A 26752-nucleotide genomic window follows, 5' to 3' on the forward strand; every position below is an offset into this window, starting at 1 on the left:
TATGAGCTAAAAATGGATGTATTCAATTTATGTAACTGTGCCTGTTTTTTTGGTAGCCATTTTTCATTTAACTGTAGTTGAGCTTCAATCTAACTTAAATAAACTATAGCTTAATACATTATGCAATTTCTTTTCTTTTTTTTTTTAATTTAGTAAATAATGGTTTTACTGCATAAATTAATAGAAAAATAGACAAATGAGGAAGATTTACTTAACCAAACATTCTTTTATTATATCCCTAACCCTCTAAATTTAAAATGAGTTACATAAGCAATCGTTTTATATTATTCTAGTTATGATAAGGAGATAACCATAGCAAAATGACTAGTGCTTCAAGGCACTTGCAAACAATTTTTTTCTACTTTTCAACTCCAAATTCTTTCTGAAGCTCTTCAACCACATTTTTGTCAAGTTGGAAGGCCTTGGTGAGAACATTAGGATTAATGGGAGGATTGGATCCAAAAACAGCATCTGCTATTGTGATTACGCCTGCATTTTGGCTGCTTAAACCAGAAATGGCAATTGCATTAGTTTTTCCCACATTGAATTGGAAGTGAATGAGACCGACTGGAAAGACAAACACATCCCCCTTTTTTAGAGTTTTGGTGAAGAGACGATTATCTGGGTTGGATGTTACAAAACCAACGAAGAGAGTACCCTCCAAGACTACTAGAATTTCAGTGCCGCGAGGGTGAGTATGGGGAGGATTTTCTCCATATGGTGCAAAGTCGATTCGAGCCAGGGATATGCCAAGAGTATTGAGGCCTGGTAATGTGTCTACATTCACGGTAGTGACGTTTGACCCAACTTTATTATCAGTGTTCCCAGCAATGTTCAATCCCTTGAAGAAGAAATCTTCAGGTTTGACAAGCTTTGGATCCTTGCAAAACTTTCCATTAACGAATACTGCAAAAACGAATTTTTGTTATGGACACTTTAAAAAGAATGCTTAAGACTTCGATGCAGAAAATAGTAAGGCCAGGTAGCTAATAATATTTCTTCCATTAATATTCTGGTTAGTGTAGATTCTTCACATGAGAAAAATAATGCAGAAACTTGAAAAAAAGAAAAAGAAAAGTTTGTACCAGATGATTTGGAGTAGTCCGAGTAGTCCTTAAGTGCAACACAGAAGTCCTGCAGGGGATCGGGGTCAGAGGCAGAGGCAAGAGAGAATGCCAGAGCGAAGAGGGCAACAGTTACAATGTAAGCTTTCCTCATAATTCAGGCTTACTCTATCTTCTTTTCTATATATTTTTGTTTTGGATGAGGGATGAGAAATGTTGCATGGAAGGCATGTTCTATTTATAGATAAGACATTGAATAGGTCTATGGTTTTCCATACGTGAATAATATATAGACTTGTTCAGTCTTCGATTATTACTTATTCTCTTTTGATTGCCAAATTATTCTTTAACTACTACCCTGTGCCTTAAAGTTTCAACAAATAAGACCAGTTCAATGAGAAAATATTACAATTCTATGTTACTACGGCATAACCAATAGATTGAATTAGTATGTGTACTAAACCTGTACTTTTTTCTTACAATGTACTTCATCGCTTATCTCTGTTCACAATTGATCAAGCTCTGAACTAATTGAACACACCATGTCTTGTATACAGCTGATTGGATGTGTTGGTATTTCAAGGAGTTGTTAATAACTTAATACTTTGGTGGAAAGTTTCTGTGTAGCTTTTGTTTGCCAAAATTAATTAGAATGGTTGATAATTACTATTGTAGAACCAATAATTAGATGGATTCAAAGCTTCTAGTGTATTAGGTAACTGCTACAATCAACGTCCATAGGAAGATAGTCTTTGTCCATGGGAAGATTCTTAACCTTTCAAATGTGTTAGGCCCATGTTTTTAGGTTGAAAAATATGAACAACAGTAACAAATTAGAACCCAGTTTTTCTAGCAGGGGCGGCTTGATGTATTTGGGGGCCTAAGACGAAAATTGATTATTTTGTTTTAGATGCAAAATTACTACTAATTAACATGAACTACATAGAATTTTTTCTTTCTTTTAGAAATTTTATAGACAGAAAAAACTTGACAAAATTTTTCATACTTATTGATGTGGCAGATTGTAGTGGTAAGTAAAAGACTGGGTTAGTGATAGACTTAAATGAAAACAAGTAAAAGTTTGCTAACTCACCTCTTATTATTATTCTTATTTTTTTTTAGAAATTCAACATTCACAATATTTTTTTACAACAAATCCTAGGTTTTAAGTTGTTTTTTGTTTTCTATTTGAAAATATCACTATAATTATTTTTTTGCCATTAATAAAAAGTTGTAACAACCTACTACTTAGCATTAGTTGTAAAAGTGTTATGAAAAATATTGTAAACGTTGCATTTTTCTCTTTTTTTTTATTTGTTTCTTATATGGGAAAAAAATATTATTTTATTTATTGATTATAAATAACCCTATTGGTTAAAATTTGGGGGCCTTTTTTTTACTTGAGGCCTTAGGCGACTGCATCTTTTGCTCACCCATTCAGCCAGCCCTGTTTTCTAGTTTAGTGTATAAAGACAACTAAACTTTTTATGTTGTTGCAACTAGACCTCTTCTTTGCAAATTTTTAATGATATGGAGCAAAAAGAGGTTAAATTGCAGATGGAGTTATGGGGGTCATGCTAGTACACTGTCAAAGTCTATTTACCACATTGGCAAAGGAAAAATAAGGGGTACTATTTGGTACTTTGGCAGAGTTTATGTTCTAAAATAAAAGCACAAGGGCATAAGGGCATTTAACACAAAATGTTTAGTGATTTATCATTACTGATAGTTAAGACAAACATACCTATATATACAAATGCTTTTCTTTTATAAATCTATATATGCATATATAAAAACTTATAAAGGTTCAAAATGGAAGTTCTCTGCGAAACTTGTTTCACTAGTGCCACCATTATGAAAATTTTGTAAATGACTAACAGCACTAACTTGCGACCAGATTGTTTAGGAACGACTTACAGTGGTTGAACTGAGAAGTCAAAGCTTTAATGGGCTAGGCCTCACCACAGAAAAATTACAGTCACATAATAGAAACAGGGGGAACAAAAACCAATTTACCAATGGCACAATCAAATTCTCCCGAAGGCACATTGAAATCAACTTAAGAAAAGTGAGTCATATCACACCAAAAATGGAGCCACTCCCTGCAAGGGAGAATCCAATGGAAAAGGCAAGAAAAAAAAATGCCAAATATCTACAAACATGAAAGAATTGTGGAACCATCAACTGAATGCCCTTCATGCATCACACATGGGCCTTGCTTAGGCTAAGATTCATACATTACTGTACCATTGCTCATGTAAATCGACACAAGTCTTGAGTAGAAAACCTTTGTCCACAGAAGCACAGCATAACCATTCAAAACAAAAATTATCGTCCAACTATCAGACTCAAAAAATACTAAGGACATGTTAACAACAAAACCTACATAATTCAAACCTAAGCATTTTAAGGATAACTATGACAACAGTTCTTTTTTGAAGATAATGGAAGATGCAGAACGGTGTGGGGAAGGGCTGTGGGAGAGATGTTAGATGTAGATGTAGTTATTGAATTTGGATAGAAATAGGAAATAGTGGAGTGACAAGCAAGTTGTAGTTATTGAAACTAGTCGCAAACCCACATTATGCGTGGGAATAAATAATTATTTTGTATTGTAATATAATGTATAGTTTTTTCCTCCAAAATTTTTTGAAGATGATTTGTTCTCCCTAAAAATTAAACAATTTTTATTCGGTCCGATTAGGTCCACTTTGGTCCAATTTGCTCCACTTGGTCAATTTTGGTCCTCCTTCAGTCCATTTTAGACTAATTGGACCTTAAACTGATTCTTTTTTAGGTTTTCTTTTCAAGTTTAGCTAAAAATTCATTTTTATTTTCTTAATTTTTGGGTTGAAAAGTATGAAATTTTATTATATTTGGTCTAAACTCTTTAGTTTTGAGTTAAAAAATACTGTAAAATACTCGAATAGACATTAGAAATTAGAAATATGAGCCCAAAAACTGCAATAAAAATGATAAATATTCAAAAGTCTTATTCGGTCCACATTGTATCTATTTGGTCCAATCAGTCCTCTTCGGTCCAATTTGGTCCTATTGGATCCTATTTAGTCCATTCTGCCCACTATAGTTCTATTCAGTCCAATTCAATCCATTCAGTCCACATTGGCTCTATTCGGTCCACATTAGTCCTATTCTGTCCACTTTGGTTCTATTCGGTCCATTCTGTCCATTTTGGTTCAATTCGATCCATTCTGCCTACTTTGGTTCTATTTGGTCCTATTCTGTCAACATTGGTCCTATTCAGTCCATTTTGTCGCCTTTGATCCACTTCAGTCCTATGCATGCTTTTCAGTCTACTTTGGTTCTATTCGGTCCACTTTGGTTTTATTCAGTTTAATCGGTCCACTTCGGTCCTATTCAGTCCACTTCGGTCTGATTTAGTCCCGTTCAGTCCATTATGTCTACTTCGGTCCTATTTGGTCCATCTTGTTCCTATACGGTCCATTTGGTTCAATTAAGTCCATTTGAACCACTTTGTTCCATTTGGTCCAATTTGGTCTATTAGGTTCATTTTGGTCTATTTCAATCTATTGTTGTGCACTTACATAATGGTCAAAGACATATTTTGGTTGAGAGGACCTAATCTAAATCCAAATTTATTAAAAAAATATATAATCTCAAACTCGTAATATCTAAAATCTTAAACATAACATTTATTATTACTACACTTTTGTTGATCCACATTAATGTAGCATTTCTGTCCACTTCGGTACGGCTAATTTAAGTGAAAGTCTATCTAAACACAATGGCTATGAATATACAAATGTAATCTTTAGGGAAATTATTAATTTGTTTTAAGATCGTTACTTTTAAATGAACTAGCTTGTAATCCAATACATATGCATAGATACACTTAAAGATATATAATAAGATGCATAATATAATTCCTATATATATAATTTAAATACTATTGATAGTCATTTTTATATTTTGTTAACTCTTTAAAAAAATTTGTAAAGATATTATTAGGTAAAAAATGTAAATTGTCCATTTTTTTAAAAAAAGAAAACATTGCAAAGCACTTTTTTTTTTTTTATGATTCATTTATTCTAGACTATTTGGTTTTTGTACTTAATAACTCACTTGAATGAATATTTATGATGTGGTCTCACATTTAATTCTAAAAGTAAGAAATAAAACTCTTTAAGAATAAATAATTTAGGACACATGGCGCAAAATTGAAACTTTAATTTAGGGGCTGTTTGGATTTTTTTTTTGTCATCACTCATCACTCCTCACTCAATTTTTTTCACTCATCGCTTAAAATACCCCAATTTCCCCAACCCCACCCGTTTGGCACTCATCACTTAGTTCTGCCGTTAACTTTTGTTTCAAATAAAAAATAAAAAAATAAAATAAAAACTGAAAAGTCAAGATATGCGGTTGGGCTTTGTTTCAAAAAAAAAAAAAACCCAAAAGTCAAACATTGCAGCTGAATAGTAAGAGAGTTGTGAGTTTAATTACGAAAATGTCATTAAAAACAGAGTTATGGAAACTGAAAACACTTAAAATGTGTTTTCAGTTTCCATAACTCATCACTCAAAAATCAGAAAATTGAGTGATGGAAACAAAAATTGGAAACAAAATCTAAATGGACTTCTCAGCCATGGGTCCCACCATTTTTGAGTTATGAGTTATGGAAACAGAGTTATGAGTAATGAAAACAGCAAATCCAAATGGCCCCTTAGAATCTAATTTGAGTTTCTCTCACCTTCACCTATTATTATATATATATAGATATATAGATTGCATGAGGTTGATTATACATTTAAGTAATATATTTATATATATATATATATATATGTATGTATGTATATGTATGTATGTATGTATGTATGTATAATTGTTATTTAAATAAATTATTCAAATTATATATTCATTCTCTTAAAAGAGATTATCATGACAATCAAAATTCATCAAGCTTATACTGAATATGTATAATTTATTCTCTAAATGTTATTGTAGAGAGAGAAAGATTACTTGTGATTGGGAACTAAAAAATACAACACCAAAAAGTATGAATCCAAAATAGAGTTTTAAAAATCACAATGATTCATCAATATAAAATAAAGTTGCAAAAAAGAATAAAAAATCAAGAGAAAGAAAATAAACACTTTTCAAGAGAGAATGTGAGAGAGAATAATAAGAAATTTATAGAAAATAATATTAGAATAAAAATAGTATACATATATATATATAGTAATAAACACTAAATTATCCAAGTCATCCAAGTCATGTTATGTAATTATATTCTTATATACTATCATTATAATGCATTATGATAACATCTATGAAATCAAAAAAAAATATATAAAAAAGATAACAATTTAAAAACACAAAACTTAATCGCATCAATTCATTGTAGAGTTTCAAATAATACAAAAATTCATCCAATCTAAAGTAGAGATGCAATAAAAATATTTGAAAAATCTGCCAAAAATGAGAGAGAAAAAGATAGAGAAATGACCTTTTGTGTGTGGGAAAATTATGTATAAGATGTGAAAGAATTGTAAATTTATAATAAGAGGAGGGGAATAAGAAAAGCAAAAACTAAAGGAAGATATAGGGATAGGAGCAAAGTGAAATTAAGATAGATGGTAATGAGGAGATGAAAAAGGTAAAAGGGAGAGGAAAAGTTAGAAAAGTATAACAATAAGTTGGGAAATTAATAAGAAAGAAAGAGAGTTAAAAATAAGAGGTAGAATGTTGAAAATTGGTGAATGATGTGGCCGTTAAAGTGACTCAATAAGAGCGTAGCAACAATAAATATTACACTTCAACTTTTAAATATATATAGATGTAGATTGACATTATCTTATGTTATTCTAATCATATTATGTATTTATGGGTTCCAAATAGTTAAACTGATAAAGTCTTTAATGGTTGAATGAGAAATTTGAGGGTTCAATCCCCACATATACCAAAAATCGATTGGTGTCTTGATTAGATAATAAAGAGCTTTCATCAAAAGCGGCCGTCATAAGTTGAAACTCTCTCTCGAAAATAAATCTGTATTTAAGGTGATGAATTTTCCTGTGCATTACATAGGTTAACGACTAGTAGTAAAAATTTTCCTGTGCATCAAACAGGTTAACGACTAGTTGTAAAAATATAATTGACATTAAGTTTTTCTATCATAATATTTAGCTAGAAGGCTGTCCAAATAATTTATCCCAATTTTAGTTTTTAACAATTATTTTCAAGGAAAGTACCAAAGTAAAATGGATTTTAAAGTGAAAACAAACGGACGCCATTTTGAACCACAAAAAGTTATCGTACTCCTATTCACAACTTTTTTTGCAACCATTGGGAAAACATCATTAAAAAGAATCCTTTATTTATTTATTTTGATAATAAAAGAATTTGGCTTATCAAAAAAAAGAATGCACTTTGTTGTAGTGATATAACATGTTAGACATTCAATTTTGGTTTTCTTTTTTTAAAGAAAAAAAAAAAAGGTGGTGTTTAAGCTGGGTACGTATGTGATTGTTGTGACTGCATTTCAACTTTCAACAATATATGCTGGGTCGTATATGCCTGGGTTTCAAAATTCAAATGTTTATCTTAACTTCAGAGTGTAATCCATTGAGTTTTGGATAAACATCAATCAACATGAAGTTGACAACATCAAGCTCTCCAGTCTTCACCTGCACCATGGAAAATAGGTTTCAATAGACTTCAGTTCAGCCTGAGCTTATGGTCAGCTTTGTTTATATTGCAAATCTGATTTAATGAGATTAAATCTGATTGTTAATGCATTGATTACTCTCAACTTACGCTATTTTTAATTCATTTTATGCCAAAAAGGATAGGAGAAAAAAAAAAGATAAAGAAAGTGATAAGCTTGGTTGGTCTTCCTAGCTTATTATTCATGGACAAAACTTAAATACAGTTTTTCAATGTGCCTAAATTGAAACACATGTCAATAATCTATATTGACCATTATAGTATAAAATGTATTATATTTTTAAGATATATTAAATTAGATTCACTTATATATTTGAATTTAATTAAGAAAATGTATTGCATCTAACTAAGAAATTATATCTAAGTTTTATCGATTATTTATTTTTTAACGACTTTTTTTCTTCTTCTTCTTAATATTCTTTAACCAATTCTATCTTTACTACTTTTCAACTCACATGATAACCAAGACAAATTTGGAGTAGGCGATCTCATCACCAAAACTCAAACAAGGAGCCTACCACCTGCATTATACGTAAGCTATCCTTAATGCTAAAGCCACTCTAATTTTATTACAACAAGTTAACAAATTGAAATAACAATCAATGTAATTGTTGGATTTCAATAACATAATAAACAATATCATTTTATTTTGTTGTTTTGTGAGACATGAATTTATAAAAGTTATTTTGTTATTTTGTATTAATTGCTTCGAAAAATCCATTGATTTCCATTCTCTTTTTCTTTTTTCCTTTTTTAGCAATAAAGAAATAGCTAAAACTTTCAAGTTCAAAACTCCTATATTCTCAAAGGGGCTACAATCTCCAATTTATGCCAATAATTAAATCACTTGAACTTGATTTATTTTATAATTAAAAAACAAATTGCAGTATGAACCATGTCATTTTCAGGATCAAATATTTAGTTCACAATTTAGTATTCAAGATGGAAATAAGGTCATATATAAAGATATTTAATGCGGCACTATGGGTCTGTTTGGGTAGAACTTATTTTGCTGAAACTGAAAACTTAAAACTGAAAATACTGTAGCAAAATAATTTTTAAATGTGTGAATAGTGCTGTGGGACCCATTTTTAATGAAAAAATTGATAAAAAATGAAATTTGTGGGTTCATAAACAGTGCACGGACCCACTGATTGACAGAAAAGTCAAAAAAAACAGGGCCAAACAGTACTGAACAGTACTCTACTGTTCGCTTGTCCCCTGAAAGTCTGAAACGCGTGTAGAAAAAAAAAAAAAAAAAAAAAAAAAAAAAAAAAAAAAAAAGCAAAACGCAAAACGCAAGAGTAAACGTGGATCCAAACTTACACTATGTGTCGTACGACAGCATGGAAAATTGAAGCACATGACAAAGATTAGGCTAATGATGAGAGTTCCAACCCCTTGGACATGCAGACAATTTTATTCTTCTTCTCATGATGAAAACACATAATATCTCATAATAAATTTCTTGAGCTCCACGTATTTCTTCTAATCCAGGAACAACAAATTCTAATCTCATTTCTATTTTAGAGACTTCTATCACCAAGACAAAAGTTATTAAACACGTGTCTTTATCTTCAAACTTGAATTCCAAGAAATTATGACTTAGTCTTCTCGATATGTTTTTATCCATGTATAATCTTTCTAATCACGTAAACAAGCTGGTCTACAAATTAATTATTATACAACACTATTATAATTAAATTGTACATGAACATGTTCATCTACAATTTAATTATAATAGTGTTGCTCACAAATTACGTGAGCCAGCTAGGGATGGCCAAAGCTAGCTTGGGATACAGCATGTGAGCTGAAAATGGATATATTCAATTTATGTAACTATGCCTATTTTTTTGGTAGGCTTTTTTCATTTAACTGTAGTTGAGCTTCAGTCTTCCTTAAATAAAATGTATCTTAAAATATTATGCATATTTTTTCCTTTTTTTAAATTTAGTAAATAATGGTTTTACTGCATAAATTAATAGACAAATTGACAAACGAGGAAGAGGTACTAAACCCAATATTATTTTTATATCCCAAATCCTCCAAATTAAAAAAGAATTACATATATAAGCAATCGTTTTATTTTATTCTAGTTATGATTGCAAGGGGATAAACATAGCAAAATGGCTAGTGCTTCAAGGCACTTACAAACCTTTTTTTTCTAATAATTGTCAACTTCAAATTTTTTCTGAAGCTCTTTAGCCACATTTTTGTCAAGTTGGAAGGCCTTGGTGAGAACATTAGGATTAATGGGAGGATTGGATCCAAAGACAACATTTTTGTTCTAATATGTAGGCTTAGAAAATATGTTGATTTTAAAATTTATGTTGATAAACATAAAAATTTATAAATTATAATTACATAATTACATAAATAATACAAATATATATTTATGTATAGAAATATATATAAATAGCATTAATCCCGAAATGGTACACTGGTATCAACCAATACTGAAATATTTCGTTCCCCTGGCCAAACTGAAACAACCTTCGATATGAAATTGACTCACTTGGTTCATGTTCATCTACAATTTAATTATAATATTGTTGCTCACAAATTACGTAAGTCAGCTAGGGTTGGCCAAAGCTACAGGGGTGGCTCCATGTATAATTGAGGGTGGTCACAAGACCACCCTCAACTTGGAAAAAAAAAATTGTACTTTTAAAAAAATGAAATTCGAAATTAATATGAGTTGTTGACCACCCTAAAAAAAATTTGAGCATCCTAAATAAAAATTTTCCCATTAAAAGAAAATTTTCACTTCTCCAAAATTTTGGTCTATTGAAGATTGAACCAAAAAATTGTGAGAAATGTTATGTTCACAACATGTTCTCAACGATTTCATAACAAATTCTAAGTGGCAAGTTGTTACTAGTGGATAAAAAAACAATTTTAATGATATGTAAATTTAAACTAGTAATTTGTTATGAAAATATTGTGGACATAACATTTCTCAAAAATTGTCTAAACAAACAAATTAGTCTAAAAGCCCAAATCAAATGTTTAATTGTGATATTTTAAATTGTGTTTTCAAAAGACATATTTTAGAATTGCAATTTTTTGTTATAAAAAAATGCATATTTTCCAATAACTAGTCAGTTAGTGCTTACTTTCGTCTTTAGCTAAATTTATTGGATTTATGTGATACATCATGTACATACACATATGCACTAAAATAATACCTCAATACTTTATTTAACATGATTAATGTAACGGTTTAATGTCTAAGTTGAATATGATGAATGAACTTGTAGCTTACCCTTTATTTTTTTGTTAGCACTGTGGACAAATTCCTTATAAGGAAATCACTTTTATTGTAAAATTTATCTTCTAAGCAAATTCGTATTCACTTGAATAATCTTCTTTTAGATCCCAGGCTATGAGAAAAAGTCTCATCTTTTCATCCTAATGATCGAGAGAAAATAAAAAGAGCATATTTATAAAGATGTTCTTGTCAAACTCTTAGCCATGATTTCCCTAAAAAAGAAATTAGTGGAGCATTGCATTGATTTAATCCTGATTAGTTTAAAGAATACAAAATATTGGTTGGAACATATCATAAAAAAGGATGATGCATTTTGTTTATATTGTTACTTAGGCAAGATGTTGGTAATTGAAAGGGAAATCAGTAGTTTGATTACTTGGTTGTTTATATTGAAAAAGATGTGGCTAATAGCATTAATAATGAAGCTATCATACAACAATTTCAAAATATGAAAAACTTGTAGAAGGAAATTTTAAAACTTTATGTATATGCGACAGTTTTTTATGTCAATATATTCAAGTTTTATTTTATTTAAATTTTGTTTAATTTAAATTTCTTAATGACCATCTTGAACAAAATTTCTAGAGCCACCACTACAAAGTTATCTTGGGATACAACATATGAGCTGAAAATGGATGTATTCAATTTACGTAATTGTGCCTGTTTTTTTGGTAGCCTTTTTTCATTTAACTGTAGTTGAGCTTCAATCTAACTTAAATAAACTATAGCTTAATACATTATGCACCTTTTTTTTTCCTTTTCTTAAATTTAGTAAATAATGGTTTTACTGCATAAATTAATAGAAAAATAGACAAATGAGGATGAGCTACTTAACCCAACATTCTTTTATTATATCCCAAACCCTCTCAATTTAAAATGAGTTACATAAGCAATGTTTTTATTTTATTCTAGTTATGATTGCAAGGAGATAAGCATAGCAAAATGACTAGTGCTTCAAGGCACTTGCAAACAATTTTTTTTTTCTACTTTATTTTCAACTCCAAATTCTTTCTGAAGCTCTTCAACCACATTTTTGTCGAGTTGGAATGCCTTGGTGAGAACATTAGGATTAATGGGAGGATTGGATCCAAAGACAGCATCTGCTATTTTGATAAGCATTTGCTATATTATGATTAGAATAATATAAGATTGACATTATCTTATATTATTCTAATCATATTATGTATTTGCGGGTTCCAGTTAGTTAAATTGATAAAGTATTTGATAGTTGAATAAGAAATCTGGGAGTTCAATCCTCGCCTACATTAAAAACTGATTGGTGTTTTGGTCTAATGATAAAGAGCATTCATCAGAAGTGGACGTCATAAGTTGAAACTCTTTCTCAAAAAAATAATTTGTATTTAAGCTAATGAATTTTCCTATGCATTATACGGATTAACGACTAGTTGTAAAAATTTTCCTATGCATCAAACAGGTTAACGACTAGTTCTAAAAATATAACTGACATTAAGTTTTTCTATCATAATGTTTTGCTAGAAGGCTGTCCAAATAATTTATCCCAATTTTAGTTTTTACCAATTATTTTCAAGGAAACTACCGAAGTAAAATGGATTTTAAAGTGAAAACAAACGGACGCCATTTTGAACCACAAAAAAGTTATCGTCCTCCAATCCACAACTTTTTTTGCAACCATTGGGAAAACATCATTAAAAAGAATCCTTTATTTATTTATTTTGATAATAAAAGAATTTGGCTTATCAAAAAAAAGAATGCACTTTGTTGTAGTGATATAACATATTAGAGATTCAATTTTGGTTTTCCTTTTTTAAAGAAAAAAAAAAAGTGGTGGTTAAGCTTGGTACGTATGTGATTGTTGTGACTGCATTTCAACTTTCAAAAATATGGTGGGTCGTATATGCCTGGATTTCAAAATTCAAATGTTTATCTTAACTCCAGACTGTAATCCACTGAGTTTTGGATAACATCAATCAACATGAAGTTGACAACATCAAGCTCTCCAGTCTTCACTCTTCACTTGCACCATGGAAAATAGGTTTCAATAGACTTCAGTTCAGCTTGAGCTTATGGTCAGCTTTGTTTATATATTGCAAATCTGACTTAATGAAATTAAATCTGATTGTTAATGCGTTGATAACTCTCAACTTACACTATTTTTTATTCATTTTATGCTAAAAAGGATAAAAGAAAAAAAAAATGAAAGTGATAGATTTGGTTGGTCTTCCTAGCTTGCTTATTATTAAAGGACAAAACTTATATACAGTTTTTCAATGTGCTTAAATTGAAACACATGTCAGTAATCTATATTGACCAACATAGTATAAAACGTGGTCTTTTTTAAGGAAAAATAAATTAAATTCACTTATATATTTGAATTAAATTAAGAAAATGTATTGCATCTAACTAAGAAATTATATCCAAATTTTATCGATTTAGTCTTTAACGACTTTTTTTCTTCTTCTTAATATTCTTTAACCACTTCTATCTTTCCTACTTTTCTTCTTCTTAATATTCTTTAACCACTTCTATCTTTCCTACTTTTCTTCTTCTTAATATTCTTTAACCACTTCTATCTTTACTACTTTTCAACTCACATCACCAAGACAAATTTGGATAGGCGATCTCATCATCTTTTTTTTTTTAAATGAAAAAGCGATCTCATCATCGAAACTCAAATAAGGTGCCTACATTATACATAAGCTATTTTTAATGCTAAAGCCACTCTAAATTTTATTACAACAAGTTAACAAATTGACATAACAATGAATGTAATTGATAGATTTCAATTACAAAATAAACGATAACAATTTTTTTTTGGTTTTGTGAGACATGAATGTATAAAGGTTATATGATAAAATTTGTATTATCCCTACTCTCTAGCATTACTCGCTTCAAAAATAAATCCTATGCACTTGCGCATGCCATTGATTTCCTTTTCCTTTTTCTTTTTTCTTTTTTCAACAATAAAAAAATAGTTAAAACTCTCAAGTTCAAAGCTCCTATATTCTCAACGGGGCTACACTCTCCAATTTATGCCAGTAATTAAATCACTTGAACTTGATTTAATTAATAATTAAAAAAAATTGCGCAGTATGAACCATGTCATTTTCAGGATCAAATCTATTTAGTTTACAATTTGGTATTCAATATGGATATTTAGTTTACAGTATGAACCATGTAACGTATTATATAAGGTGTCTTAAAAAAATTTCATCCTTTTGAATAGAATTAGGTACTGCTGCTGTAGTCTAAATGATGGTAACTTATGGTCAATTATATATATATGGACCAATTCATTAGAAATTAAATTCCAGGGTAATTATCTGTTAATTTGTTTTACGTGTCTGAGTGTATGATAGCCTGTAGATTTTATGTCTTACTTTGAATAAATAAAGTTTTCAGTTTTAAATTTGAAGATTTATTTTGTGAATTTCTGTAACTGTGGCTGTCGATCGAAGCTAGAACAGTTTCATGTTCATCTACAGTTTAATTATTATAGCGTTGCTCACAAATTACGTGAGTCAGCTAGGGATGGCCAAAGCTAGCTTGGGATACAGCATGTGAACTGAAAATGGAAGTATTCAATTTACATAACTGTGACTATTTTTTTAGTAGGCTTTTTTCACTTAATTGTAGTTGAGCTTCAGTCTATCTTAAATAAACTGAAGCTTAATATATTATGCAATTTTTTTTTCCTTTTTTTAAATTTAGTAAATAGTGGTTTTACTGCATAAATTAATTGACAAATGAGGAAGAGATACTAAACCCAACATTTTTTTTATATCCCAAATTCTCCAAATTAAAAAAGAGTTACATAAGCAATCATTTTATTTTATTCTAGTTATGATTGCAAGGAGATAAACATAGCAAAATGACTAGTGCTTCAAGGCACATACAAACATTTTTTTTTTTTCTAATTGTGACCTCCAAATTTTTTCTGAAGCTCTTCAACCACATTTTTGTCAAGTTGGAAGGCCTTGGTGAGAACATCAGGATTAATGGGAGGGTTGGATCCAAAGACAGCATCTGCTATTGTGATTACGCCTGGATTTTGGCTGCTTAAACCAGAAATAGCAAGTGCATTAGTTTTTCCCACGTTTAATTGGAAGTGAATGAGACCAACTGGAAAGACAAACACATCCCCCTTATTTAGAGTTTTGGTGAAGAGGCGATTCTCTGTGTTGGATGTTACAAAACCAACGAAGAGAGTACCCTCCAAGACTACTAAAACTTCAGTGCCGCGAGGGTGAGTATGGGGAGGATTTTCTCCATATGGTGCAAAGTCGATTCGAACTAGGGATATGCCAAGAGTATTGAGGCCTGGTAATGTATCTACATTCACAGTAGTGACGTTTGACCCAACTTTATTATCTGTGTTCCCAGGAATGTTCAATCCCTCGAAGAAGAAATCTTCAGCTTTGACCAGCTTTGGATCCTTGCAGAACTTTCCATTAACGAATACTGCATAAAGAAATTTTTGTTATGGACACTTTAAAAAGAATGCTTAAGACTTCAATGCAGAAAATAGTAAGACCAAGTAGCTAATAATATTTCTTCCATTAATATTCCGGTTTAGTGTAGATTCTTCACATGACAAAAATAAAGAAAAAACTTGAAAAAAGAAAAATAAAAGTTTGTACTGGCTGATTTGGAGTATTCCGAGTAGTCCTTAAGTGCAACACAGAAGTCTTGCAGGGGATCGGGGTCAGAGGCAGAGGCAAGAGAGAATGCCAAAGCGAAGAGGGCAGCAGTTACAATGTAAGCTTTCATCATATTTTTATGGCTTACTCTATCTTCAGTTCTATATATGTTTGCTTCGGGTGAGGGATGAGAAATGTTGCATAGAAAGCATGTCTATTTATAGATAAGACACATTGAATAGGTCTATAGTTTTCCACAAGTTAATGATATATAGGCTTGTTCAGTCTTCCATTATTACCAATTTTCTTTTTGATTGCCAAATTTTTCTTTAACTACTACCTCATGCCTTAAATTTTCAACAAATAAGACCAGTTCAATGAGATCATATTTAATATTTCAATTCTATGCTACTACGGCACAACCAATCTTAACAACTATGTGTACTAAACCTGTTTTTTGTTCTTGCAATGTACTTCATCACTCATCTTTGTCCATAATTGATCAAGCTCTAAACTAATTGAACACACCATTAAGGGACGGACTCAAGATTTTAAGCTAACGGGGGGTGGAGTATAAAAAATAAAAATAAAAACTCCAAATAGGCATTTATATAGTATTAAAAAATTATAAATATTCAAAATCGTTGTTTCTAAATACATTAAGATGCAACCATTTATCTACAAAGACAAACAAAAACAAAATAATGTCTTTTTTTAATACTAGGTTGGCTGGGATTTTTTTTTTTTTTGGTTGAAATTAGAGCATTCACATTGATGGTGCTAAAAATTTTAGCTTTTAGCACCTCAAAAAGTTAGTTTATCTATTATACCACATCATCATATGCTTTATTGAAATAGATTTCATGAAAAACCAACTATATCCGATATTGGTTGGCCTTTCACCCCTAGCCACAAGTCATCATGATAATTCAAATAGTCAAAGACGCTATTAGTCATAGAGCCTTAGACCCAATCCACTGTAACTAACAACGCTGTTTCTGGAAGACAGAATCCGCCCCCAGGGGGTCCTAATTCGATCCAAATTGGCTTACTTTAAATACTCCCTGATCATGAAAGACATTTTCCAAAAGAAATTCCTACACCCAATATCAAATGTTCTATTTTTTTTTTTTTAATAATTTCATTTAAAATAATATAAACAATTCATTAAAATAATAAAGGAAGTAAAAGAATTTGAGTTTTTTTAATTGAAGAAAGAGATATAATCTTAACAAAATATTGTATTTTATTTTTAACAACTTGCTATAATCAACTGGTATTTATACCAGTTTATTGTAATTGCAAAAAATTTAGTTTTAGCTTCTCCAATAACACATGATTTTTTGGTTCTTTGGTGGTAAAATTTTTTTTTTTTTTTTTTTTTTTTTTGCTAAAATAGAATCATCATTGTGAATATTTTTATTGTTTTTGTTAAGTTTTTTGGTTGAATAGTTGCTATTTGGGTGAATCTAATTAGGCTTATTATAAAAAAAGGTGGACTAATTACAAAAATGAAAAATATTATAAATAATATAATAAAAAAATTGGACCCAGGGTGCCGGGCTCCCTTGGCCCCCACTTGGGTCCATCCTTTTTTCTCATATTCAATGTGTCCGTATTCCATGGGGTTGTTAATAACTAAATACTTTGGTGGAAAGTTTGTGCGACTTTCGTTTGCCTAAATTAAATAGAATGTTTGATAATTACTATTGCAGAACATGAATTCAAAGCTTCTAGTGTATTAGGTAACTAATCAACGTCCATATGAAGATAGTCTTGTCAATGGGAAGCACCTTAATCTTTCAAATGTGTTAGGTACATATTTTTATGTTGGAAAAACATGAATTGTAACAGCTTAGAACCCAGTTTTGTTTAAAATTCATTTAGGATCCGCTTATTTTGCTGAAACTGAAATTTTTTTACTAAAAGTACTGTAGATAAAAAGTAAAAGTTAGTTGAAATAGTACTGTGAGATCCATGAATAATACCAAAAAGTCCAGTAGGACCCATGAATAATAGGGAAAATAAGTTGGCAAAAATAATCTTTGCCAAATTGTCAACTTATTTTACTATTCAGCTTATTTTTGCTACTATTCATGGGTCCCACTGTACTTTTTTGTACTATTTATAAGTCTCACAGTACTATTTCAACTAACTTTTATATTTATGTACAGTATTTTTAGGAAAAAAATTTCAGTTTCAGCAAAATAAACAGATCCCAAATAAACTCTTAGTGTATAAAGATTGGTTTTGTAACAAAAAGACAACTAAACTTTTTATGTTGTTGCAACTAGACCTCTTCTTTACAAATTTTTAATGATTTGGAGCAAAAAGAGGTTACATTGCAGATGAAGTTAAGGGATGCTATTTGCTACATCAGCAGAGTTCTTGTTCTGAAATAAAAGCACAAGGGCATTTAACACAAAATGTTTAGTGATTGATCGTTACCGATCATTAAGACAAACATACCTATATATATATATATATATATATAAATGTTTTTCTTTTATAAATCTATATTTACATATATAAAAACTTATAAAGGTTCAAAATGCAAGTTCTCTGCGAAACTTGTTTAACTAGTACAGTGGTTGAACTGAGAAGTCATTGCTTTAATGGGCTAGGCCTCACCAGAGGAAAATTACAGTCACATAACAGAAACAGGGGGAACAAAAAATAATTTACCAATGGCACAATCAAATTCTCCCTACGGCACAATGAAATCAACTTAAGAAAAGTGAGTCATATTCAATGTTTTTCGTGCATCACACATGGAGAAGTTAACAAGAAAACCAACATAATTCAAACCTAGGCATTTTAAAGATAACTTTGACAACAACCGTTCTTTTTTGAAGATGATGGAAGAAGCAGAAAGATGGGGGAAGGGCCGTGGGAGAAATGTTAGATGTAGTTATTGAATTTGGATAGGAGGTAATAGTTATTGACACTACTCGCCGACCCACTTATTGCGTGGGAAATAATAATTATTTTATATTGTAATCATTCATCTAAATTAGAGGATTTAGATGAATGAAAAGAAAAAAGAAAAAAAGCGAAAGCATAAAACTCATTAAAAGAGTCCTATTAAGATTTAAGAATAGGACTTCTTTTATAACAGTTCTTTTGACGGTTTTCTTTTCTCATCACGTTGAAATATTAGAGCCTGTTTGGCCAACAAAATTTGATCACTCAATTTCCGTCACTCAATTTCCATCACTCATCACTCATCACTCATCATTTATCACTCAATTTTTCACATCTGTTTGCCTTCATCACTCAGTTTCCATCACTCACTATTTTTCACACTATTTGGGGGGCCCACGCCTGTCATAGTGCAGTTTTTTTTTTTTAGTACCTAGAAACCCGAACCCAGTGAAAAAAAAAAAAAAAAAAAAAAAAAAAAAAAAAAAACTCAGTGAAGAAGAAAGGAAAAAAAAAAAAAAAAAAAAAGAAACCTAGTGAAGAAGAAAGGAAAAAAAAAAAAAAAAAAAAAAAAAAAACCAACCCAGAGGAAGGAAAAAAAAAAAAAAAAACCAACCCAGTGAAGAAGAAAGGGGAAAAAAAAAAAAAGTCAATTGGTCAAAAGTTGCTGTTGAGTGGGTCCCTCATGTGTGTTTAATTACAAAATTGCCATTGAGTTATGAGTTATATAAACTGAAAACAGTCAAAAGGTGTTTTCAGTTTCCATAACTCATAACTCAAAAATCAGAGAATTGAGTGATGGAAACAAAAAATTGGAAACTGAGTTATGGCTTGCCAAACAAACATTTTTTTTAGAATTGAGATGGGTCCCACCATTTTTGAGAATTGAGTTATGGAAACTGAGAATTGAGTGATGAAAATTGCCAATCCAAACGGCCCCTTAGCACTCCATTTGTCAACCATATTTTGTACATTAAAACACTTTTCACTTGAAAATTACTACTATTTTAAAGAGTCCTATTAAGAATAAGACTTCTTTTATAACAGTTCTTTTGATGGTTTTCTTTTCTCATCATGTTGAAATATTAGCACTCCATTTGTCAATTATATTTTCTACATTAAATCATTTTTTACTTAAAAATTACTACTATTTTATTTTCCACTCTCTCTCCAATTTACACTATTATTTTTGTCTTTAAACTATACCAAAACTTTCCTATTCCTCTATCATTTTATTGCAAACTATGTTAATAAAATGATAATGAAAAATATCAACTAAAATAATGTAAAATAATGAATCGGTCCACTTCAGTCTAGTTCAGTCATGCTGAAAGTTTTTCAATTTTTGAGAAGAATTTGGAAGGGATGGGAGAGGATTTCTAATTTTTATAATAATAATAAAAAATATATATATCAATTTCGTCTTTATGATGTCAATCTACATATTTCTTTAAATTGAACCCAAATTTATATTTGAAACTTTCAATTAAACCCAAATTTATATTTCATATAAGTAGTTTGTGTGAGTGTCTAGTACCAACTATCATCACACTCCTAAATATATCGGTGACTAAAAAATGTATAAAAATCGTTAGACAAACAAAGAAACCTTGAATTAGGATGAAGAGAAAGTTTTGACATTAAACCAAAAAAATTTGAGCCTTAGATCACATGGATAAAGCTAGTATAATTTTTTAGAAATTACTCTTGCCGTGTTGTACCGTACCTATATCCTTACTTCCTAGTTTGCAAGAGAAATTGGAATGACCGAAACTCTCAATATCTTTGAATCAGACTCAATGAACACAGGTGAAATCTTTGATTAACAAAATGGCACTTCAAATTTTTTTTTAAATTAAAATGAATTATTTGTTCATTTATCAAGCCTACAGTTTTTTTTTTTTTTTTTTTTTTTTTACGAGAAAGATGTAGACTGTAAGGGAACATTTTTAGGATGGACCAAGGACAAGACTGACCACACAATACTATATCACATATGGCAACTCGGGAAAATTATTTTACATTAGGTAAAAAACTCACCAATGATAAGGTTTTCTTACGACTAAATTAATATATATTCTCCCGACTTATATAAGTTCAAAATGTAAGTTCTCTGCGAAACTTGTTTCACTAGTGTCAACACCGATATGAAAACTTTTTAAGTGACTAACAGCACTAGCTTACGACCAGATTGCTTGGGAACGAGTTACAGTGGTTGAACTGAGAAGTCAAAGCATTAATGGGGTTGGCCTCACCATAGAAAAAAAGTAGTCACATAACAGAAACAGGGGGAACAAAAAAACTTTTAACAATGGCAGAATCAAATTCTCCCTATGGTCCAATGAAATCAACTTAGGAAAAGTGAGTCATATCACCCCAAAAAAGGAGTCACTCCCTGCAAGGGAAATCCAATGAAGAGAGCAAAAATGCCAAATGTCTACAAACAAAAAAGAATTCAAACATAAGCCTAGAATATAGGGTATGTTTGTGGAACCATCCACTGAATGCCCTTCATGCATCACACATGGGCCTTGCTTAGGTTAAGATTCATACATTACAACACCATTGTTTGAGTAAAATTGACACATCTTGAGCAGAAAACCTTTGTCCACAAAAGCTGGGTAAAACCATTCAAAACAAAAATTATGGTCCAACTACCAAAAGCTATATGATTCAAACCTAGGCATTTTAAAGATAACTTTTCAAAAATTTTGATCAATTACAATTACAATTACTGCTCCTCTACGATGGTCCCCCTCTCACTGACATATATGCCATCAAGGAATTTCCGGATATCCTTGTTCTTCACGTGGCACTTCTGCAAAACCAACAAGAGATTAGGTCAGCAAGTGCAGATAACATATAACTGAAATGATTGTACATTTTTTTTTATGTGTTTGGACAAAGAAATGGACCTGGTTTATCAAGGCAGCAGAACGAGAGACCAGTTCGATGTCATTCCCATCCAGTACAAGCTCATCCTTGACCTTCTCAGATCGGAGAATAGTGACCCCATCAAGCATATCTACCTTCCTTACCTAAAACCCAACAAACACAAAAAAACCAACCAAGTCAATTAACTTGTCAAAGTTTAGTATCAACGAATCCAGGCCTTAGCCTTTCGCAACATTGCAAAAACTTAACAAGTAGCACCATAAAATGTTTAAGGAGCTGCACTATTACAAACTACAAAGCGCAATCACATTCAGAAAGTGAACAAACAATATCAAAGTACTACATGAGAGTGACTACTATTGACACCACCAAACGATGAGCATTAACATGTAGAACCATAAAAGGCTTTAGGGCTGCACTATTACAAAGGCTAGTCAAATTCGGAAAGTGAACAAACAATAGGAACTATAAATATAGCACAAAACAGAGTCTTTGTAGTATCATAACATTTTTTGTTTTGCATATTAGATATTAAAGTACTACATGAGAATGACTACTATTGAGTATTGACAACACCAAACGATAAGCATTAACAAGTTGTACCATAAAACAATTAAGGGACTGCACTATTACAAAGGCTAGTCACATACAGAAAGTGAACAAACAATAGGAACTTTAATTATAGCCCATAACAGAGCACTCTGTAGCACCTAACATTTTCGGGTTTGCATATTAGATGTAAAACTACTACATGAAAGTGACTACTATTGACACTACCAAATGATAAGCATTAACAAGTAGAACCATAAAACACCCAAGGGGCTGCACTATTACAAAGGCTAGTCACATTCAGAATGTGAACAAACAATAGGAACAGTAACTATAGCCCATAACAGAGTACTTTGTAGTATCCTAACATTTTCGGTTTTGCATATTAGATATAAAATTACTACATGAGGGTGACTACTATTGACACCACCAAATGATAAGCATTAACAATTAGAACCATAAAACGCATAATATGTTGCACTATTACAAAGGCTATTTACATTCAGAAAGTGAACAAACAATAGTAACTTTAATTATAGCCCAGAACATAGTACTTCGTAGCATCCTAACATTTCGGATTTGCATATTAGATATAAAATTACTACATAAGAGTGACTACTATAAGCATTAACGAGCAGAACCATAAATCGCGTAAACTGCAATATTACAAAGGCTAGTCACATTCCGAAGGCGAACAAACAATAGGAATTAGGAATTAGGAATTGTAATTATAGCCCATAATAACAAAGCACTTTGTAGCATCCTGAAGTTTCTGTTTTGCACATTAGATATAAAAAGTACCGCACGAGAGTGACTACTATTGACACCACCAAATGCATTAACAAGATTTAAACTTTCCCAAACACTTTTTCGCAGCATTCAAACCAAAATCGATTACTACAACAAATATACATAATCCACAGTAAACGAAAACTACCCAGATGCAAAAAACGTATAACATTAACAAGGAGAACCCAATTGAAAAAAACAGCGAAAAGAGAAGTGGGTCACCTTTTTTTCTCCAAGAAAATTCCTGATCTCGATGGACTTGCTGGTGTTGGTGATACTGGCATTGATGGGGAAATGAGCATAAACGAACCTCATCTTGTAACGGTAACCCTTGGTGACACCGGTGATGAGATTCTCGACGTGGCTGAGCGCGGTGCGGATGGCGGCGGAGGTCTTCCTGGAGCCGAACCAAGCGTCGATCTTCAGCTTTCGGTTCCCAGTTTCCTCGTCAGTAATGAGATCGAAATCCAAGTTCAAGTGCTTGAAATTTCTAACGAGCTTGCCACGTGGGCCTTCCACCTCGATGACCTTAGCGTTCACCTTAATCTTGACCCCATCTGGGATGTCCATGGTCTCAGATGACAAGATGGTCTTCATGGTGTCTCTCTCTCTCTCAAACTCTAGCTGCGCCTCTCTGAGAATGAAAAACAATGAGGTGGTGGTGGCAGCCAAAAACCCTAAACTATGTGTGTATATATTCTAGGTACAGTAAAAACCTAAACCCTTTTGGGCCTTTGTTTTTTTTTTGTGGCCCAATTCTGTTGAGATCGTTTTTATATATGGATATTGGGTAAGATTAAATTTGGGATTTTTTTTTTTTTTTTAAACCCAATTTAAGCTATTTGGGTTGGTAGTTCTAAAAATCAGCTAATCCCTATGAATTGGGCTTGGTTTGGTTAATGGGTCGCAATCATTTTATCAAACTTAAGAAAGAAATTTGGACGTTCAATTTTTGTAATCGTGATTCATGGTGTAGAGACATTGACCCATAATCTATCTATTAGATTATGAGCATATTTCTAGTAGTTTGATGACTCTGTATTTTATAATTTGCTATCTTCTCTAAAAAAATATTATAATTATATAAATTATATTCTCTAATTTTTACTTCTTTTCATTTTTTAATTTATGGTTTAATTTTTTTTTTTTTTTTTTTTGGGTTTTCAATCATTTAATTTTTCAATGTACCCTTGCAGTCCATGTTTATCCCAAGTCATTAAACTCTACACAATAAAATAAAATAAAATAAAGTTTTAGTATCCAAACTTAACAAAACCAAGAAAATTATATCTATTTATTTATAAAATATGTGAAATCATTTTTTAATTAACCATGACTCTGAAAAAAAAAAAAAAAAAAAAATTATCACATTATTGAGACCAACCAAAGATTCTACCTCCAAATAGCTGCCCATACCATTGGCCAACCCTTGCATAACCTAAAAATCTTCCAAATGGGTGCAATGCGTCAGCCTTTTCTGAGACTTAATTCCAGCAATGTGGATGTGAAATCTACACGAAATCACATTTAATTCCTCTGATAAGATTTCCTTCCCCAATAAGACGAGTCTCCTATTGGAATATGCAGCTTACTGGCTATTGGTTATGTACCATTTCTTTCTGAAATGTATATAACTATAAATCAGTATACTTCTGAAAAATGTAAAAAAAAAAAAAAAAAAAAAAAAAATTCCATATGCTCCATTGCTTTACAGGTGGTTCATGGACCTATCTGTATTGAATTTTGAATATGTTTGACCTTTATATTAGCCAAATGCCCACCAAGGCACACTTTTGATGGTTGAATGTTTTGGAAGTTGAAAGATGGTATGCATAGACTTTTAGCTTATGTGTAGGTATATGCTTCTGCGTCTTTATACCAAATAGATGTTTGATTTTTGAAAAAAAATTCCATGGCATATCAATTATTATTATTATTTGAGAAAAGATTGTGAATATCAATTTTAATTTTATGTAATGAGGTATAGTCAGGTAGTCCCTTTTTTTGGCAGGTTGCTCTTTTTGTTTTCTAATCTTAATGACATGTTGATTTCCGCCTTTTCAGGCTGAAGCAAAGCATGGAGAGATACTGGGTCAGCTTCTTTATGCTGCCAAAATTGTAGCCGAGAAAGAAGGTATTCTTGCTGGTTTTCGAGTTGTCATAAACAATGGCTCGGATGCCTGTAAGTTATCAACTCCATTTTCTATAATGTCTCTAGATCTCCTTTTAAGTTGGTTCTGCAATGCAATATTTCCTTACTAGAATATCTTGGTTTAGACCCAGCATAGGATTGGTTTAGACCCAGCATAGGATCATTTGGTATAGACCATTGTTAAAGTGAGTCAAGTTTTGCCAATTCTAATTGATAAACCAATGCTGACTTCTTGAGTCTCTTTTTTATTATTTATAAATACAGAATGTCAATGACTGTGGGACTGTATTATTATGGTCTTCGAGACACCAACGCTACATATGCGATGAGCTTCTTCAACTTGATTCCAATGGTTACCTTTGTCTTCTCCACAATCGTAGGGTATAGTATACTAATCATCAATTGAACTTATTGTAGTAGATGTGAAATTTCAACGTCTATAATCACCAAAGCAACATGTCAATATTTTGTTTTTTAATGGTTGTAGTATAGAGAAACTAGGACTGACTACAAAGGCAGGCAAGATGAAGATTCTGGGGGCAATTTTTTCTGTGGCAGGAGCACTAATTGCTTGTCTTTATAAAGGAAAAGCTTTCCATATTGGTCATCAAGGTCTTCACCATAATGTTGCTCTGAAAACATCTATAGCTCATTGGGTCCGTGGCACTTTCATGTTGGTTGGATTTTGCCTCTCCTATAGTGTGTGGTACATAGTTAAAGTACGTATCACATTATAATCTACAATCAATTTCTTCTCAAGTCTTCTTTAAACTTTACCACATCCTTTTTTTTCCCCCAAACAGGCTAAGTTTGCTCAAAATTTTCCCATCAGAATACTGGGCAATGATGTTAGCATGCATCATATCATCAATGCAATCAGCTGTAATAGGCCTATGCTTAAATAGACAGAAGGCTACATGGAGCTTAGGGTGGAATCTGCAACTACTTACAATAGTTTACTCAGTAAATTTCCAGGCAACCATTACAAATGCAAATTCGCAATGGTATGTCTAATTATTTTCCTTTGTTAGACATCATTTTTATTTGAATATTGCTCTACATTTAATTGTTATTTTGTACCCAGTTATGTTAGACAGTGACAAATGTATTTTATCCATCTAGGAAGCACTAGCCACGGCTGGAACATTCTGCTTAGTTACATGGGCAATTGCAATTCGGGGCCCCATTTATGCCCCAACGTTCTCTCCACTGTCACTAATTTTTGTGTCCATATTAGAAGCTCTCATACTTGGTGCAGAAATCAGACTCGGAATGTATGACATGTTTTCTTCCAATTGAGCCAGAGATGTTACCTTTTGACAAGTTATTATGACAGTACATTTTCTTTGTATACCACTCTACATATATCAAATCAATCTCACTTTTATTGAATTATCAATGCAGGTTGCTAGGCTCAGTTTTGATCATTGTTGGGTTGTATTCCTTCTTGTGGGGTAAAAGGAAGGAGATGAAAAGCTTGCTTCAGACAAACAATGATACTGGTAGTGTAGTAGCACCCACAACCGCTGATGAATCTGCAGTCGCGTAATCAACAGTTGTAATGACAAAAGCGCGCGTGTGGGGAGGGGAAATGTTAACAGTATTGTGTCTTGTGAGTGCTTTTTCAATCCAAAAAATAAATTTGTGGCGGTTTGCGCAAAACATACACATTAATCAAGGGAAATAAGTGTAGCTTGTGCACACACATTCTATTATCTATCAGTATCTGTGCAGCTACAGGAAAAGCTTCTCATCCTCCTAAATCTAATAATATAAATTTCTA

The 26752-nt window shown here is 31.5% G+C and overlaps 5 protein-coding genes across 6 annotated transcripts in view; 2 read left to right on the forward strand and 3 right to left on the reverse strand.

Moving 5' to 3' along the window:
• Positions 1-203: 203 nt before the first annotated feature.
• On the reverse strand, positions 204-1274 carry LOC126700517 (germin-like protein subfamily 1 member 13). The gene is made up of 2 exons (XM_050398694.1): positions 1086-1274; positions 204-906 (listed from the first exon to the last, which is right to left on the reverse strand). Exons 1-2 carry the CDS (start codon positions 1216-1218, stop codon positions 359-361), a joined length of 681 nt encoding a protein of 226 aa, XP_050254651.1. The 5' UTR covers positions 1219-1274; the 3' UTR covers positions 204-358.
• A 13503-nt stretch (positions 1275-14777) lies between these two features.
• Positions 14778-15866, reverse strand: LOC126700514 (germin-like protein subfamily 1 member 14). Its single transcript, XM_050398692.1, has 2 exons — positions 15663-15866; positions 14778-15483 (listed from the first exon to the last, which is right to left on the reverse strand). The coding sequence occupies exons 1-2, from the start codon at positions 15793-15795 to the stop codon at positions 14936-14938; spliced, it is 681 nt and encodes a 226-aa protein (XP_050254649.1). The 5' UTR covers positions 15796-15866; the 3' UTR covers positions 14778-14935.
• Positions 15867-21066: 5200 nt separating this feature from the next.
• Positions 21067-26752, reverse strand: part of LOC126700519 (60S ribosomal protein L9) — a 61537-nt gene continuing 55851 nt past the window's right edge. Inside the window, exons 2-4 of one of the 2 annotated variants that reach the window (XM_050398700.1) lie at positions 23040-23420; positions 21500-21622; positions 21067-21402 (exon numbers count right to left, since the gene is read on the reverse strand). In XM_050398700.1, coding sequence (XP_050254657.1) covers positions 21316-21402; positions 21500-21622; positions 23040-23414 — 585 coding nt within the window. In that variant the 5' untranslated portion in view covers positions 23415-23420 and the 3' untranslated portion in view covers positions 21067-21315. Of the gene's footprint in view, positions 21403-21499; positions 21623-23039; positions 23499-26752 lie in introns of those variants that run through there. The other variant, XM_050398699.1, reaches the window with a different exon arrangement.
• LOC126700652 (WAT1-related protein At1g44800-like) lies at positions 24794-26518 on the forward strand. Its single transcript, XM_050398862.1, has 7 exons — positions 24794-24808; positions 24882-25027; positions 25234-25350; positions 25457-25688; positions 25875-25973; positions 26092-26243; positions 26374-26518. The coding sequence occupies exons 1-7, from the start codon at positions 24794-24796 to the stop codon at positions 26516-26518; spliced, it is 906 nt and encodes a 301-aa protein (XP_050254819.1).
• Positions 25234-26752, forward strand: part of LOC126700520 (WAT1-related protein At1g68170-like) — a 61104-nt gene continuing 59585 nt past the window's right edge. Inside the window, exon 1 of the mRNA XM_050398701.1 lies at positions 25234-25350. The gene's annotated coding sequence lies outside the window, so the exon portion shown is untranslated. The remainder of the gene's footprint in view (positions 25351-26752) is intronic.

The sequence above is a fragment of the Quercus robur genome, chromosome 9 (genome assembly GCF_932294415.1).
Source record: "Quercus robur chromosome 9, dhQueRobu3.1, whole genome shotgun sequence".
Lineage (NCBI taxonomy): Eukaryota > Viridiplantae > Streptophyta > Magnoliopsida > Fagales > Fagaceae > Quercus > Quercus robur.